Source organism: Vulpes vulpes, chromosome 10, assembly GCF_048418805.1.
Source record: "Vulpes vulpes isolate BD-2025 chromosome 10, VulVul3, whole genome shotgun sequence".
In the NCBI taxonomy this organism is placed as follows: Eukaryota; Metazoa; Chordata; class Mammalia; order Carnivora; family Canidae; genus Vulpes; species Vulpes vulpes.
In genome coordinates, this window is record NC_132789.1 from 20,157,408 (window position 1) to 20,175,297 (window position 17,890).

Consider the following 17,890-nt stretch of genomic DNA (forward strand, 5'->3'; position numbering starts at 1 on the left):
TTATTTCAATCAGCATAAGTCCCTCCAGGTGCATCCACGTCGGAGCTAATGGTGGGTATTCGTCGTTTCTCATGGCTGAGTAATATTCCGTTGTAGCCGTGGACCACATCAACTTTATCCATTCATCTCTCGATGGACCCCGAGGCTCCTTCCACAGTTTGGCTATTGTGGACATTGCTGCCATAAACTTCGGGGTGCAGGTGTCCCCGCATTTCACCGCATCTTCAGCTTTGGGGTGAATCCCCAGCAGTGCCATTGCTGGGCTGGAGGGAAGATCTGTTCTTAACTCTTTGAGGAACCTCCACACAGTTTTCCGGAGTGGCTGCACCTGTTCACATTCCCACCTACAGTGCAAGAGGGTTCCCCTTTGTCCGCGTCCTCTCCAACATTTCTTGTTTCCTGTCTCGTGACTTTTCCCCATTCCCGCCGGTGTGAAGTGGTATCTCATGGGGGTTTGGATCTGTAGTTTCCTGATGGCCAGTGATGCGGGCCATGTTCTCATGTGCTTGTTGGCCGTGTCTCTGTCTTCCCCTGTGGGATTTCTGTTCGGGTCTTCTGCCCGTTTCATGATCAGATTGTTTGTTTCTTTGCTCTTGAGTTGAGTATGTTCTTTAGAGATCTTGGACACTAGCCCTTTGTCTGAGCGGTCGTTTGCAAATATCTTCTCCCGTTCTGTAGGTTTTCTTTAACTTTTGTGGACTGTTTCTTTTCCTGCGCAGGAGCTTTCGATCTGGCTGAAGTCCCAATAATTCCTCGTTGCTTTTGTTTCTCTTGCCTTGGCAGACGTATTTTGCGAGATGTTGCTGTGGCCAAGTTGAAAAACGGTGTTGCCTCTGTTCGCCTTTCGGATTTGGATGGATTCTTGTCTCACATTTAGATCTTTCATCCTTTTTGAGTTTTTCCCTGTGTGTGGTGTCAGAGAATGGTCTAGCTTCCGTCTTCTGCATGTGGATGTCCAGTGTTCCCAGCACCCTTTATTGAAGAGACTGTCTTTTTCCAGGGATAGTCTTTCCTGCTTTCTCGAATAGAGTTGACCATAAAGTTGAGGGTCGACTTCTGGATTCGCTATTCGGTTCCATTGAGCTAAGGGTCTGTTTTTGTGCCACTACCACACTGTCTTGATAGCCACGGCTTTGTAGTACAACCTGAAATCGGGCCTTGTGATGCCCCCAGCTGTGGCCTTCGTTTTGAATAGTCCCCTGGCTCTTTGGGGTCTTTTCAGTATCCACACTAGCATCTTATTTTTTTTTATTTTTATTTACTAATGATAGTCACACAGAGAGAGAGAATGGGGCAGAGACATAGGCAGAGGGACAAGCAGGCTCCATGCACCGGGAGCCCGACGTGGGATTCGATCCCAGATCTCCAGGATCGCGCCCTGGGCCAAAGGCAGCCACTAAACCGCTGCGCCACCCAGGGATCCCCCACACTAGAATCTTAAGATGGTTTGTTCTAACTCTCTGAAGAAAGTCCCCAGTATTTTGATAGGGATTGCGTGAAATATATAAATTGCCCTGGGTAGCATGGACATTTTCACAATATTAATTCTTCCTCTCCATGAGCATGGAACCTTTTTCCTTCTCTTGATGCCTTCCTCGATTTCTTTCAGGAACGTTCTGTGGTGTTTAGGGTACAGATCCTTTACCTCTTTGGTTAGGTTTATTCCCGGGTAGCTTATGTTTTTGGGTGCAGTTGTAAATGGGATTGACTCCTTAATTTTCGAGGCTCTTCTAACAACAACCTGTCAGTCAACAGCTCTTTCTATGTCCATTTATTTCCCAGGAGCTGGAGTGATAACAACCGAACCTGAATCTCGAAGAAACCCTTGGTACACCTGCCCTGGAGCATGGCCAAAAGTGTTTTCCATCCTCCGTATCAGAAGAGTTCAGCCAACAGACGACAGGCCGGAGGGTAACATGAAAATTGATTCATTAAATAATAGCCTCAAGAAATCTTGTCCTAGGGGCACCTGGGTGTTTCTGTCAGCTAAGTCTCTGCCTCTGGGGTTTCAGCTCTGGTCATGACCTCAAGGTCATCAGATTCACCCATATTCAGCATGGAGCCTGCTTCGTATTCTCTCTTCCTTTCCCTCTGCCCCTCTCCTCCTTACACTTGCTCTTTTGCTCTCTCCACACACGCAAAACAGAATCATTATTCAGTTTTGCTCGGGGTGCCATCATAGAGACAGACCTCCTAAGCCGTATTCTTTATGTTTCATGTGTCCACATCTTAACTTGAAAGGTCAGTCATTAGTTTGTGGCCAAAATTGTGAAATTGCATTGAGAACTCTAATTTGGTCCGATTTCATGGGAGGGGTTGTGAGGTAACATTTGGACATACTAGTCCGTGTTAAGTATTAGCAAAATGTTTTCTGTTTTTACATTTTTTTATTGGAGTTCAATTTGCCAGCATATAGCATAACACCTAGTGCTCATCCCGCCAAGTGCCCCCATCAGGGGCCATCACCCAGTCGCCCCAACCGCCCGCCCACCTCCCCTTCCACTACCCCTTGTTCAGTTCCCAGAGTTCGGTGTGTCTCCTGTTTTGTCACCCTCACTGATATTTTCCTTCATTTTCCCCTTTCCCTTTATTGCCTTCACTAGTTTTTATATTCCCCAAATGAATGAGACCATATCAAGTTTGTCCTTTTCCGATGGACTCATTTCACTCAGCATAAGTCCCTCCAGGTGCATCCACGTCGGAGCTAATGGTGGGTATTTGTCGTTTCTCACGGCTGAGTTATATTCCGTTGTAGCCGTGGACCACATCTTCTTTATCCATTCATCTCTCGAAGGACTCCGAGACTCCTTCCACAGTTTGGCTATTGTGGACATTGCTGCCATAAACATCGGGGTGCAGGTGTCCCCGCATTTCACCGCATCTTTAGCTTTGGGGTATAACCCCAGCAGTGCCATTGCTGGCCCGGAGGAAAGATCTGTTCTTAACTCTTTGAGGAACCTCCACACAGTTTTCCGGAGTGGCTGCACCTGTTCACATTCCCACCTACAGTGCAAGAGGGTTCCCCCTTGTCCGCGTCCTCTTCAACATTTGTTGTTTCCTGTCTCGTGACTTTTCCCCATTCCCGCAGGTGTGAGGTGGTATCTCCTGGGGGTTTGGATCTGTAGTTTCCTGATGGCCAGCGATGTGGGGCATGTTCTCATGTGCTTGTTGGCCGTGTCTCTGTCTTCCCCTGTGAGATTTCTGTTTGGATCTTTTTCCGTTTCACGATCGGATTGTTTGTTTCTCTGCTCTTGAGTTGAGTATGTTCTTTATAGATCTTGGACACTAGCCCTTTGACTGAGCGGTCGTCTGCAAATATCTTCTCCCGTTCTGTAGGTTGTCTTTTACTTTTGTGGACTGTTGTTTGCTGCGCAGGAGCTTTCGATCTGGCTGAAGTCCCAATAATTCCTTGTTGCTTTTGTTTCTCTTGCCTTGGCGGACGTATCTTGCGAGATGTTGCTGTGGCCAAGTTGAAAAACGGTGTTGCCTCTGTTCGCCTCTCGGATTTGGATGGATTCTTGTCTCACATTTAGATCGTTCATGCTTTTTGAGTTTTTCCCTGTGTGTCGTGTCAGAGAATGGTCTAGCTTCCTTCTTCTGCATGTGGATGTCCAGTGTTCCCAGCACCCTTTATGGAAGACACTGTCTTTATCCAGGGATAGTCTTTCCAGCTTTCGCGAATATTAGTTGACCATAAAGTTGAGGGTCCACTTCTGGATGCGCTACTCGGTTCCATTGATCTATGGGTCTGTGTTTGTGCTACTACCACACTGTCTCGATGGCCACGGCTTTGTAGTACAACCTGGAATCGGGCCTCGTGATGCCCCCAGCTGTGGCCTTCGTTTTGAATAGTCCCCTGGCTCTTTGGGGTCTTTTCCGGTTCCACACTAGAATCTTAAGATGGTTTGTTCCAACTCTCTGAAGAAAGTCCCCGGTATTTTGTTAGGGATTGCGTGAAATGTGTAAATTGCCCTGGGTAGCATGGACATTTTCACAATATTAATTCTTCCTCTCCATGAGCATGGAACCTTTTTCCTTCTCTTGATGCCTTCCTCGATTTCTTTCAGGAACGTTCTGTGGTGTTTAGGGTACAGATCCTTTACCTCTTTGGTTAGGTTTATTCCCGGGTAGCTTATGCTTTTGGGTGCAGTTGTAAATGGGATTGACTCCTTAATTTTCGAGGCTCTTCTAACAACAACCTGTCAGTCAACAGCTCTTTCTATGTCCATTTATTTACCAGGAGCTGCTGTGATAACAACCGAACCTGAATATAGCAGACAACCTGGGTACATCTGCCCAGGAGCACGGCGAAAGCTCTTTGCAATCCGCAGAAACAGAAGAGTTCAGCCAACAGACGACAGGCCGGAGGGTAACATGAAAATTGATTCATTAAATAATAGCCTCAAGAAATCTTGTCCTAGGGGCACCTGGGTGTTTCTGTCAGCTAAGTCTCTGCCTCCTGGGTTTCAGCTCCGGTCATGACCTCAAGGTTATCAGATTCACCCATATTCAGCATGGAGCCTGCTTCGTATTCTCTCTTCCTTTCCCTCTGCCCCTCTCCTCCTTACACTTGCTCTTTTGCTCTCTCCACACACGCAAAACAGAATCATTATTCAGTTTTGCTCGGGGTGCCATCGTAGAGACAGACCTCCTAAGCCGTATTCTTTATGTTTCATGTGTCCACATCTTAACTTGAAAGGTCAGTCATTAGTTTGTGGCCAAAATTGTGAAATCGCATTGAGAACTCTAATTTGGTCAGATTTCATGGGAGGGGTTGTGAGGTAACATTTGGACATACTAGTCCGTGTTAAGTATTAGCAAAATGTTTTCTGTTTTTACATTTTTTTATTGGAGCTCAAATTGCCAGCATATAGCATAACACCCAGTGCTCATCCCGCCAAGTGCGCCCATCAGTGCCCATCACCCAGTCGCCCCAACCGCCCGCCCACCTCTCCTTCCACTACCCCTTGTTCACTTCCCAGAGTTCGGTGTGTCTCCTGTTTTGTCACCCTCACTGATATTTTCCTTCATTTTCCCCATTCCCTTTATTGCATTTCACTAGTTTTTATATTCCCCAAATGAATGAGACCATATCAAGTTTGTCCTTTTCCGATGGACTTATTTCAATCAGCATAAGTCCCTCCAGGTGCATCCACGTCGGAGCAAATGGTGGGTATTCGTCGTTTCTCATGGCTGAGTAATATTCCGTTGTAGCCGTGGACCACATCAACTTTATCCATTCATCTCTCGATGGACCCCGAGGCTCCTTCCACAGTTTGGCTATTGTGGACATTGCTGCCATAAACTTCGGGGTGCAGGTGTCCCCGCATTTCACCGCATCTTCAGCTTTGGGGTGAATCCCCAGCAGTGCCATTGCTGGGCTGGAGGGAAGATCTGTTCTTAACTCTTTGAGGAACCTCCACACAGTTTTCCGGAGTGGCTGCACCTGTTCACATTCCCACCTACAGTGCAAGAGGGTTCCCCTTTGTCCGCGTCCTCTCCAACATTTCTTGTTTCCTGTCTCGTGACTTTTCCCCATTCCCGCCGGTGTGAAGTGGTATCTCATGGGGGTTTGGATCTGTAGTTTCCTGATGGCCAGTGATGCGGGCCATGTTCTCATGTGCTTGTTGGCCGTGTCTCTGTCTTCCCCTGTGGGATTTCTGTTCGGGTCTTCTGCCCGTTTCATGATCAGATTGTTTGTTTCTTTGCTCTTGAGTTGAGTATGTTCTTTAGAGATCTTGGACACTAGCCCTTTGTCTGAGCGGTCGTTTGCAAATATCTTCTCCCGTTCTGTAGGTTTTCTTTAACTTTTGTGGACTGTTTCTTTTCCTGCGCAGGAGCTTTCGATCTGGCTGAAGTCCCAATAATTCCTCATTGCTTTTGTTTCTCTTGCCTTGGCAGACGTATTTTGCGAGATGTTGCTGTGGCCAAGTTGAAAAACGGTGTTGCCTCTGTTCGCCTTTCGGATTTGGATGGATTCTTGTCTCACATTTAGATCTTTCATCCTTTTTGAGTTTTTCCCTGTGTGTGGTGTCAGAGAATGGTCTAGCTTCCGTCTTCTGCATGTGGATGTCCAGTGTTCCCAGCACCCTTTATTTAAGAGACTGTCTTTTTCCAGGGATAGTCTTTCCTGCTTTCTCGAATAGAGTTGACCATAAAGTTGAGGGTCGACTTCTGGATTCGCTATTCGGTTCCATTGAGCTATGGGTCTGTTTTTGTGCCACTACCACACTGTCTTGATAGCCACGGCTTTGTAGTACAACCTGAAATCGGGCCTTGTGATGCCCCCAGCTGTGGCCTTCGTTTTGAATAGTCCCCTGGCTCTTTGGGGTCTTTTCAGTATCCACACTAGCATCTTATTTTTTTTTATTTTTATTTATTAATGATAGTCACACAGAGAGAGAGAATGGGGCAGAGACATAGGCAGAGGGACAAGCAGGCTCCATGCACCGGGAGCCCGACGTGGGATTCGATCCCAGATCTCCAGGATCGCGCCCTGGGCCAAAGGCAGCCACTAAACCGCTGCGCCACCCAGGGATCCCCCACACTAGAATCTTAAGATGGTTTGTTCTAACTCTCTGAAGAAAGTCCCCAGTATTTTGATAGGGATTGCGTGAAATATATAAATTGCCCTGGGTAGCATGGACATTTTCACAATATTAATTCTTCCTCTCCATGAGCATGGAACCTTTTTCCTTCTCTTGATGCCTTCCTCGATTTCTTTCAGGAACGTTCTGTGGTGTTTAGGGTACAGATCCTTTACCTCTTTGGTTAGGTTTATTCCCGGGTAGCTTATGTTTTTGGGTGCAGTTGTAAATGGGATTGACTCCTTAATTTTCGAGGCTCTTCTAACAACAACCTGTCAGTCAACAGCTCTTTCTATGTCCATTTATTTCCCAGGAGCTGGAGTGATAACAACCGAACCTGAATCTCGAAGAAACCCTTGGTACACCTGCCCTGGAGCATGGCCAAAAATGTTTTCCATCCTCCGTATCAGAAGAGTTCAGCCAACAGACGACAGGCCGGAGGGTAACATGAAAATTGATTCATTAAATAATAGCCTCAAGAAATCTTGTCCTAGGGGCACCTGGGTGTTTCTGTCAGCTAAGTCTCTGCCTCTGGGGTTTCAGCTCTGGTCATGACCTCAAGGTCATCAGATTCACCCATATTCAGCATGGAGCCTGCTTCGTATTCTCTCTTCCTTTCCCTCTGCCCCTCTCCTCCTTACACTTGCTCTTTTGCTCTCTCCACACACGCAAAACAGAATCATTATTCAGTTTTGCTCGGGGTGCCATCGTAGAGACAGACCTCCTAAGCCGTATTCTTTATGTTTCATGTGTCCACATCTTAACTTGAAAGGTCAGTCATTAGTTTGTGGCCAAAATTGTGAAATCGCATTGAGAACTCTAATTTTGTCCGATTTCATAGGAGGGGTTTTGAAGCTAACATTTGGACATACTAGTCCGTGTTAAGTATTACCAAAATGTTTTCTGTTTTTACATTTTTTTATTGTAGTTCTATTTGCCAGCATATAGCATAACACCCAGTGCTCATCCCGCCAAGTGCCCCCATCAGTGTCCATCACCCGGTCGCCCCAACCGCCCGCCCACCTCCCCTTCCACTACCCCTTGTTCAGTTCCCAGAGTTCGGTGTGTGTCCTGTTTTGTCACCCTCACTGATATTTTCCTTCATCTTCCCCATTCCCTTTAGTGCCTTTCACTAGTTTTTATATTCCCCAAATGAATGAGACCATATCAAGTTTGTCCTTTTCCGATGGACTCATTTCACTCAGCATAAGTCCCTCTAGGTGCGTCCACGTCAGAGCAAATGGTGGGTATTTGTCGTTTCTCACGGCTGAGTAATATTCCGTTGTAGCCGTGGACCACATCTTCTTTATCCATTCATCTCTCGATGGACCCCGAGGCTCCTTCCACAGTTTGGCTATTGTGGACATTGCTGCCATAAACATCGGGGTGCAGGTGTCCCCGCGTTTCACCGCATCTGCAGCTTTGGGGTATATCCCAGCAGTGCAATTGCTGGGCCGGAGGGAAGATCTGTTCTTAACTCTTTGGGGAACCTCCACACAGTTTTCCGGAGTGGCTGCACCAGTTCACATTCCCACCTACAGTGCAAGAGGGTTCCCCTTTGTCCGCGTCCTCTCCAACATTTGTTGTTTCCTGTCTTGTGACTTTTCCCCATTCCTGCCGGTGTGAGGTGGTATTTCATGGGGATGTGGATCTGTAGTTCCCTGATGGTCAGCTTGCGGGCCATGTTCTCATGTGCTTGTTGGCCATGTCTCTGTCTTCCCCTGTGAGATTTCTGTTTGGGTCTTTTGCCCGTTTCACGATCGGATTGTTTGTTTCTCTGCTCTTGAGTTGAGTATGTTCTTTATAGACCTTGGACACCAGCCCTTTGACTGAGCGGTCGTTTGCAAGTATCTTCTCACGTTCTGCAGGTTGTCTTTTACTTTTGTGGACTGTTTCTTTTGCTGCGCAGGAGCTTTCGATCTGGCTGAAGTCCCAATAATTCCTCGTTGCTTTTGTTTCTCTTGCCTTGGCGGACGTATCTTGCGGGATGTTGCTGTGGCCAAGTTGAAAAACGGTGTTGCCTCTGTTCACCTCTCGGATTTGGATGGATTCTTGTCTCACATTTAGATCGTTCATCCTTTTTGAGTTTTTCCCTGTGTGTGGTGTCAGAGAATGGTCTAGGTTCCTTCTTCTGCATGTGGATGTCCAATGTTCCCAGCTCCATTTTTTGAGGAGACTCTCTTTTTTCCCGGGATAGTCTTTCCTGGTTTCTCGAATATTAGTTGACCATAAAGTTGAGGGTCCACTTCTGGATTCGCTATTCGGTTCCATTGATTCATGGGTCTGTTTTTGTGCCACTACCACACTGTCTTTTCGGCCTTGGGTTTGTAGTACAACCTGAAATCGGGCCTTGTGTTGCCCCCAGCTGTGGTCTTCGTTTTTAATCGTTCCCTGGCTAATTGGGGTCTTTTCCATTTCCAGAGAAATCTAAAGATGGTTTGTTCCCACTCTCTGAAGAAAGTCTGTGGTATTTTCATAGGGATTGCATTAAATGTGTATATGGCCCTGTGTAGCACCGACCTTTTCACAATATTAATTCTTCCAACCCATGATCACTGAATATTTTTCTGCCTCTTTGTGCCTTCTTGAGTTTCTTTCAATGTGTTCTCTAGTTTTTTTTTGTTTTTTTTTTTTTTGTTATCTAGTTTTTAGGCTCCAGATCCTTTACGTCTTTGGTTAGGTTTATTCCTAGGTATGTTATGCTTTTGGGTACAATTATAAATCGGATTGACTGTAATTTCTTTTTCTTCAGTCTTATTGTTAGTGTCACATGCCTGGTTGTTGATGTGCAGAATCCTTTTCTGCACGAAAGAATGACCTTTGATATTTTGGAGTTTAAATTTGAGGATTCCAGTGTTCAGTGTTAGGAGAAAGTCCACCAGTGTAGCTGATGCAGTAAGTTCACAATCTCATGTAGGCAACTGCAACCTTTGGATGGCCTGCCCCAGGCTAATTGCCAACTAAGCAGAGTTCATTTTTGCCTGCGTTCTTCCATGAGAATACAACTAGAACGAGTTCTGATGTGGCGGGAGGCTAAACTCCATATCTTCCCATCTTGGGTTTTCGGGGGGGACTCATTACCAAGAGGATATCATCAAAAGAAAAAATTTATAAAGGTTTGCAGTGCACATCACACCGAAGAAATAAAAAACAAAGAGGAACTCAAAGCAGCAGCTTAAAACTGTGAGCTTTATAGCATCTTCAGCAAAGAACAATAATACATTTGTAGAAAAAATGATAGCCTAAAGAAAAGCAGTTTTAGGCTATCAAGGGCGGCAAACTGGAAAGGTAAATTTATGGGAAGACATTAACACTAAGATTTGTTTCTGGATTCCTCTTCCCAAAAACATATATAAATATATATTTTGGGGTGGCATATCTCGGCTTCCTTCACAAGGCTTTATACCTGGCTCTAGGGAATCCCTGCTGAGCCAAGCTCTGGTTATTAGTATTTGAGTTAAATTACAGTTATAGGTGGAATGGGTTTATGAGTCATTTCATTAGAATGTTTTCAAAAGATGTGCCCTTAGTCTCTTCTTTGACCAAAAGTGTGTGCAGAAGCCCCATCCTCTAAGGGATTGTACAGAATGTCTGAAGCTGTATAGAGTTGGGGTGTTTTTCCCCCCTCCTGAGGAAAGCAAGATTACTCTTTAACAGTTAAAAGCGTTGTTCCTATTAGGGATAATGTAACACCACGTCATCCTTCCTATATAGTACAATCATTATGCATACACTATAAAAACAGACTGCATGGTGACTAATTTTCAAATAAACCCATAGACTAAATCACAGCATATATAAATCATTTCTATCTCAACTGCTCACTTAAACCTGAACAAATTTTCTGGAAGCATGTTAATTTTCCTATGATACTCCTTAATATTTCTTGCAGAGCTGGTTTGGTGGTCACATATTCTTGCAGTTTCTGCCTATCTTGGAAGCTCTTTATCTCTCCTTCTATTCTGAATGAGAGCCTTGCTGGATAGAGTTTTCTTGCCTGCATGTTCTTCTCATCTAGGACCCTGAATCAATCCCGCCAGCCCTTTCTGGCCTCCCAGGTCTCTGAGGAGAGGTCTGCTATTAATGTAACAATTCTCCCCATATTCGTTAAGAATCTGCTGCCTCTATCTACTTTACAGATTTTCTCTTTTTCTATAGAATTTGCAAGTTTCACTATTAAGTGTTGAGGTGTTGAACGGTTTTTATTGATTTGGGGGGAGGACCACTCTATCTCCTGGGTCTGAGTGCCTATTCCCCTCCTGAATTAGGGAAGCTCTCAGCTTGGATTTGTTTAAATATGCTTTCTGGCCCTCTGTCCTTCTGGGTGCTCTCTGGAACCCCAGTGATACGTAATTCTTCCTTCTGAAGCTGTCATGTATTTCCCTTAACCTTTCCTCGTGGTCCTTTCATTGTTTTTCTCTGTTTTCCTCAGCTTCCTTCCTTGCCATCAAGGAGTCTTCTGTGTTGCTCATTCTTTCTTCCAGCACCTTATGCCTTGCCATTAGGACCCCCAATTTGGATTGCACCTCATTTAATTGATTTTTAACTTCAGCCTGATGAGATCTTAATTCTGCAGTTGTGAAGCCTCCACCCGCCCCGGGGGGAGGCAGGACCTCGGCCGTGTCCCCCGGGCCCTGGGCTCTGGGGCCTGTGCTGCCTGCACCGCGCTCCCGGGGCCGCGGCGGGCGCCCGAAGGCAGCAGGTGCAGCGCCCCGCCCGCCCGGAGCCCCCGCCTGCCCCCCTGCTTCTCCCTGAGGCCCCGCCGCCTGCGGCTCCAGCGCTGTCCCGAGCTGGGCCCGCGGGCCTGGGGCGCTCTGCCCCGGGCGTGCCTCGTCTGCTAGTGACCCCAGGAACCTGGGGCCTCCGCCGCCCCTCCTGGGGTTCAGCCCGACACCCCTCCTCTCCGGGGCTGGGCTCTAGGGGCGCCCAGGCTTTCCCGCCAGGCTGGAGCCATCTCCTCTGGCCTGCAGCTCCCCACCCCCCCCACCTGCCCCCAGGCTTCTTCCTTCCTTTCCCTTTCCCCCTTCCTGTCTTGCCTTGTTAGAAGCCCTGCCCCCCCCCCCCTTCTTTCTTTCTTTGTATCCACTTTCACCTTCTACCTTGTTAGAAGGGATCCTTGGCGGATCAGGTGAGTTGAGGACTCTACTCTCTGGCCTTCTTCCCCCTGTTGTCTTCTTTTTGTTTTAAAGCCCTTTCTGCGGGTCCCTGGGTGGCTCAGCTGTTTGGCGCCTGCGTTTGGCCCAGGGCGTGATCCTGGAGTATCAGGATGGAGTCCCACGTTGGGCTCCAGGCATGGAGCTTGCTTCTCCCTCCTCCTGTGTCTCTGCCTCTCTCTCTCTCTCTCTCTCTCTCTCTCTGTAGGTCTATCATAAATAAATAAATCTTTAAAAAAAAAAAAAGCACTTTGCACATGATGTACCAGTGTGTTGTGGTCCCTGTAAGGGCTCCGTTTCCATTTCCATGTATGTTTATGAGTGAGTTCTGCAATTTTGGGTTTAGCTCCACTGACAGCAGGAGAGGAGTTACTATTCCAGCAGCATCGTTTTCAACTCATGAATGAAATGGAAAGTCATTTCCCTGTCTGTCTGGAACTTGTAATTACCTGATTATTTAATTAGTTTCCTTTGTATTTATTTCATTTTGCATGACTCTATTATGGTCCTGTCTTTCTTTATGGTAGTGCATTTTCAGGATATCCTATGCGTAAAAAAAAGTTTAAAAAATCATTATTCTAGTTTGCTTGTGTCCCATTCATAGGTCAAAAGTTCTAAGCCATATTCCTACTGTTCTGTGTGAATATTTTAATTTAGAAGGTGAGGCATCACTTGGTGGCCAGAATAGTAAAAATGTTTTTTCCAATCAAGTTAAGTTAATTTTTCAAGATTTAATTAGATAATTAACCAATCAATTTATTAAATTGAGGGAGAGAAAGAGAAAGGGATAGAGGGAGAAAACGTGAGCGGGCTGAGGGTTAGGAGGAGGAGTAGGCTCCCCATGTGGAGGGACCCCAACATGTAGCTGAACCCCGACCATGGGATTAGGTCCTGACCCCAGGGCGTACAATTAAGTGACTGATACCACTGGCACCCTACAACTCAAATGTGATTATGGTTAATGATTCTTAGAGTAAAGCTAATATTTGGACATTAATCTATAGCTCAACTTTAACAAAAATAAATCTTCTATTGTTTTTATTCGATAGATGTTATTACCTAGTAAAAACTGATCTTTACTTCTCTGAATGACTTTAGGAAACCAGATGGAACATCATGTTAGAGACCATGGTGCCCAAAGGAAGTGAAAGGATACCTGAAGGAAGTTGTTTGTCCTGAAGGATGTGTCTCTCCAGTCCATTCAGGATGGTGACTACAACATTCCCCAGCCAAGCAGGAGACACCATTGATGAGGGAAAGTACCCCATCACTGTCTTTATAAGCAGCTTTGGTGTCGCCAGTGGTAAACATCCTCTCAGATAAGCTAATGCATGCCAAGAGGCAAGCACTCAGCACCCTTGCCACCAGGAAGATTATGTATTTCATCTCAAATGGACGCTGTCTGATGTTCATCAGAATTTGTGTGGAAAGCAACCGAGAAAGCAACATTCGTTCCTCAAAGATACTGAGCTCACCTTGACAGCATTAACTTGCACTTCTCCTCTGATGTTCTGGAATAGTCTCATGATGAAGGGACCATAAAGTGCTTCTAGAAGGACACAGAGTACCCATCAGCACATGGGTCATGCTGCTCAAGAATAATTCAGGTAGTGGTGCCTGAGTTGCTCAGTCAGCTAAGTCTGCCTTTGGTTCAGGTCAGGGTGTCTGGGACCTGAAATGGAGCCTGATGTGGGGCTCCCTGCTCAGCAAAGGGTGTGTTTCTTTCTCTCCCTCTGCCCCTCTTGCCTCTTCTGCTCTCTCTCTCTCTCAAATACATAAATAATTTCGTGAAGAAAATAAAAGGCTAATGGGGACTGTTGATCAGTATGAACGAAGGCTAGTGAACATGATGGCATTTGGTAACTAAGCATGGGCTGAGCTACCACTGTCGGGCCACTCACGGGGTTAGGGCTGGAAAATATGGTGTGTTAGGATTTTCTTTATTTTGGAGAATGATGAGAGAAGCCATGGTGCAGTGTCAGTGGGACAATGTCCTGGGAAAACTCTCTTATTCTTTCTCTCTCCTTCCCCCTTTCTCTGTATTTCTGTGTCCATAGCTGTCTCTCATTCTCTCTCTCTCTCTCTCTCTCTCACTCACAATTCTCTCTCTGTGTCACACACATGCACACACAACTCTGTCACACTCATAGGTTTAAACAAGTCACTCCACCCTAAGAGTCATGCACTTACAACCATACCAAACGGTGAACACACCAGCTCCTAGTATTGTAGAAATGTAGGCATGTTTTCTCACTGGGAAAGCTGCCTGTCTCACACCCCCAAGCCTCAGGAACATGGAATCGGGTGGCTGTCCAGAAGAGAACAGCAGGTTGCTGCATCTGCCGTACTATTTAGATTTTTTTTTTTCTGCAAGAGAGTGGTTCAAGAATACATACCACTTTCGCTGGTTTCTGAGACGTCTGCACTTACACAAAAGAGTAAACCATGAGGGTCAGGTCATGTGTGTCCTTTGTCATTGGTTCTCCTAGTGAGTATTCAACACCACATGAGCAACAGTAGTAAAACGATAGGCCTCCAAAGGAAGCACAGGTTGCACCCATGAAAAAGCAGGAGCTATTCCTGGGGGATGGATCTCTCGTTTACTGAAGGAGCCACACGAAATTCTTGAGGAAAAACTGCATGTGAGAGAAAGGTCCCTTACTACACTGTTTAAAACATCCCCTCCAAAACCCACAAAAATGGTCCTTACTCCTAAAAAATACACTGTTCCTTGTCATATCTGAATTCGCTCCAAAAAGAGGAAAAAAGGACCATTTCTAATTCAGGAAAATGGGTGAGCATTCCATAGAAGTTGGAAACTCATTCACTGACTTTTTTGTGGAAAAACTCCTGCACCACACACTTGGCAAGATTTAGGAGGACACAAAATAACTGTCAATGCATTCATTGGATGTGGTGCTCAGGAATTACTGAGCGATCACTGTTTATATGGGTACAGGGCAAGACTATTGTAGAGAGTGATTAATAAGTATCATATGAGGGTCTGGGGTCCATCCTCCTTGGTGGATGAGGAAAACCTTCAGCTCAGGCCAAGGCCCCAGTGTCCTGCAATCCATCCCCTCCTTGGGGCCTTGTTCAGCCCAGAATGTGCTTCTCCCTTTCCCTCTGCCTTTCTCCCTTGCTTATGCTCGCACTCTCTCTCTCTCTCTGAAATAAATAAAATCTTCCCCAAAAAGTCAATGGCAACTTCAAGTAGCCTGACATAATCAGTGCACAAATAGAACTGATCTGCACATCGATTCCAATGATGACTTCCCATCACTCATGCAGCTTGTTGTGAAACCCAACTAAAAACTCCCACCTTCTGGACATCTGGCAAAATCATTTCTGTCTCTGTAGGTCCACATATGCTGTCCTCTCTTTTGTAAGTTTTTCAACCTGATTTTACCCCTTTTCTTGGTAGGTTTGATTCAATGCTAGACAGTTATTCTCTTTTGTTCTATTTAGTCTAGTGCTCTATTGTATTTATTCACTCACAGGTTTTTTTTTTTTAAAGGTTTATGTATTCATGAGAGATACCGAGGCAGAGACATAGGCAGAGGGTGAATCAGGCTCCATGTGGGGAACCCGATGCAGAACTCGATCCCAGGCCCACGGGACCATAACCTGAGCCAAAGGCAGACGCTCAACCACTGAGCCACCCAGGTGTACCAGTAATCAGTTTGGTGAAAATATTCCATCCGGGAGAGGTTTAAATACTCAAAGTATACCATTTACCAATAGCCATAGCTGTGAAGCAGAGTAGGAGGGACAGGCTTCCCGTTATGCATTAAAAAAGATCACGGAGATCAAACGTACAGCATAGGGAATATGATCAGTGGAATTGTAATAGTGCTCTATGGGGACACATGGTATCTACACTTGTGAGCACAGTATTACCCTATACAAGTATCGAATCCATATGTGGTACACCTGAGACTAATGTAACCTTGTGTACCATCTTGATTTCAATTAAAAAAAAAACAGTAGTAATGTGGGCACCAGGCTCATTCCTTTAGTTGGGCATCTACTTTGGGCTCATATCATGATCCCAGGGTCCTTGGATACATAATATTATGTATTTGTCAAAACAGTCAGATGCATAACACAGAGCAGTCCTTAATATATGTGGTCAACTTCAATGATAATAATATCTCTACACTGGTTTGTTCTTTGTGATAAAAATTCCACACTAATGCAGGCATGTATGATTGTGGAAAATATGTGCCAAGGGATAGGGCGATACGGAAATTTTTATATTATATGCTGCTTTATGACACCAGTCTAATCCTAATCTCAATAATAAGGTCTCCTTATTAAAACATAATCAGTGATTTTATGTTGTTAATACTGTACACAGACTAGTGTCCAAATGTTTGCTTCACAACCCCTACCTTTTAATTTGACCAAATTTGAGTGGTAAAAGCAGTTTTACTATTTTGACATAAACTACTGACTGACCATTTAAATTATGAATTTCACATATAAAATGTAAATAATATAGGTTTGTATTTTTGTCTTTAGTGTGGTGTCCTGAGCACAGTAAAAGAATGATTCTTTTTTTTTTTTTTTAAAGAGAGCAAAAGAGAAAGTGTAAGGGGGAGAGCAGTAGAGGAAAAGGGAGAGAGAATACTAAGCAGGCTCCATCCTAAGCATGGAGTCCAACCTAGGATAATCTGATGACCTGAGGTCATGAACTCAGATGAAACCAGGAGGCAGTCACATACCTGAATGAACCAAACCTGTGCCCCTGGAATAAGTTTTCTTGAATCAACTAAAGGAATGAATTTCCTGGTTGCTTTCAATCGACTCCTTTGCTGGTTGTATTTTGATTTTTCCTCAAGCGTGAAGTAGTTTGGTCCAGTTTTGTATCCACAGAGATCCATAAACATTTTTCACCTAAGGTTTTTGATTGTAGACACTGGGAAACTCATAACCATAGAAAGAGCTGTGGACATCTTGCTCTCAGAAGACCAAGTGGAAATTTTAAAACTTGACACGCACTATCCAGGATGAAAATTCACTGGATAGGCTCAGCAATCCGATGAAGAAACAAAGCAGACAGTGGATGTGTAAACAGAACAAGAGAAAAAAAAAAACAGAACAAGAGAAATCGTACTATCATGAGAGGAGTGCGAAAAGACTGAACAAAAATTGATAGGAACTTAAACATGCATGCCTAGGATACATCAAAAGTGCTAAGTTCCACAGCATGGAGTTTCTGTAGGAAAGCAGCTGGTGTAGAAGGTATGGGGACAAAATGGCTAAAAATTTCACAAATCTGTGACTCAGATCTACAAAGCTCTGAAAACCCTCCTCCGGACACATTGTAACCAATCTGCTGGCAAAGAGGAAGAAAAACCTTGAAAGCAGAGGAAAAGGACACATTCAACCTAACAGAATACAAATTCCAAGGCCCGTGACTTCTCAGAAAACAGGTCAGAAGACACTGCAATGGTGACACAAGTATAGAAGGAAAACACCTCTGAGCCTAGGACGTTATGTTCAGGAAAGATAGCTTTAAAGAATGAAGGCAAAAGGTGAATGAAAGTGAAAACAAGACAAAGTCGGCAGACAAGCAGGTGGTAAACAACTGGAAGAATCAGTCATTGAGCCAATATTTATTTATTTTCATTAAAAAAATTTTATTGCAGTTCATGTTTATTATTTTTAATATAGTTTTTGATTGAGGGAAGGCCAATTTGGATATGAATGGGCTGGGGGAGAGGGAGGCAGAGAATCCTAGGAAGGTTTCATGACCAGTGAGGAATCCCAAGAGGGGCCGGATCTCAGGCTCCTGAGAGAATGTGCTGAGCTGAAATCAAGAGTCAGATGCTTCCCTGAATGAGCCACCCAGTTCCCCTCAGTAGGTAACTTGGACATTAAATGATGAGCAAGAACCTTCTACCAAATGGAGTGAAATGACACAGGGAGATGCTTGGAACCTCAGGAACATAAGAACCTCAAAAGGGGTGTTTTCCTGGGTAAATGAGGTCTCCTGTTTTTCTGTCCTTCCAAATTCTGTATGGCTTTTGAGGGCAACAAGGAGACCACAGTCTCAGAGCCTGGGGCTCCCCTCCTTAATCAGTTGATCAAAGAGCCAATCCAGGCAATGCTGGAGTAGGTGCAATGGGCCTGGGGGCCTACGGG

At 45.1% G+C, this 17,890-nt stretch overlaps 1 protein-coding gene across 2 annotated transcripts in view; it reads left to right on the plus strand.

The window, feature by feature from the left end:
- Positions 1–16,263, plus strand: part of LOC140594292 (uncharacterized) — a 37,695-nt gene extending 21,432 nt beyond the window's left edge. For both annotated transcript variants that reach the window (XM_072725208.1, XM_072725209.1), the window contains 4 exons: positions 1,783–1,911; positions 4,241–4,369; positions 6,901–7,029; positions 12,839–16,263. In XM_072725208.1, the coding sequence (XP_072581309.1) occupies positions 1,783–1,911; positions 4,241–4,369; positions 6,901–7,029; positions 12,839–12,888 (437 nt within the window). In that variant the 3' untranslated portion in view covers positions 12,889–16,263. The remainder of the gene's footprint in view (positions 1–1,782; positions 1,912–4,240; positions 4,370–6,900; positions 7,030–12,838) is intronic.
- Positions 16,264–17,890: the final 1,627 nt, after the last annotated feature.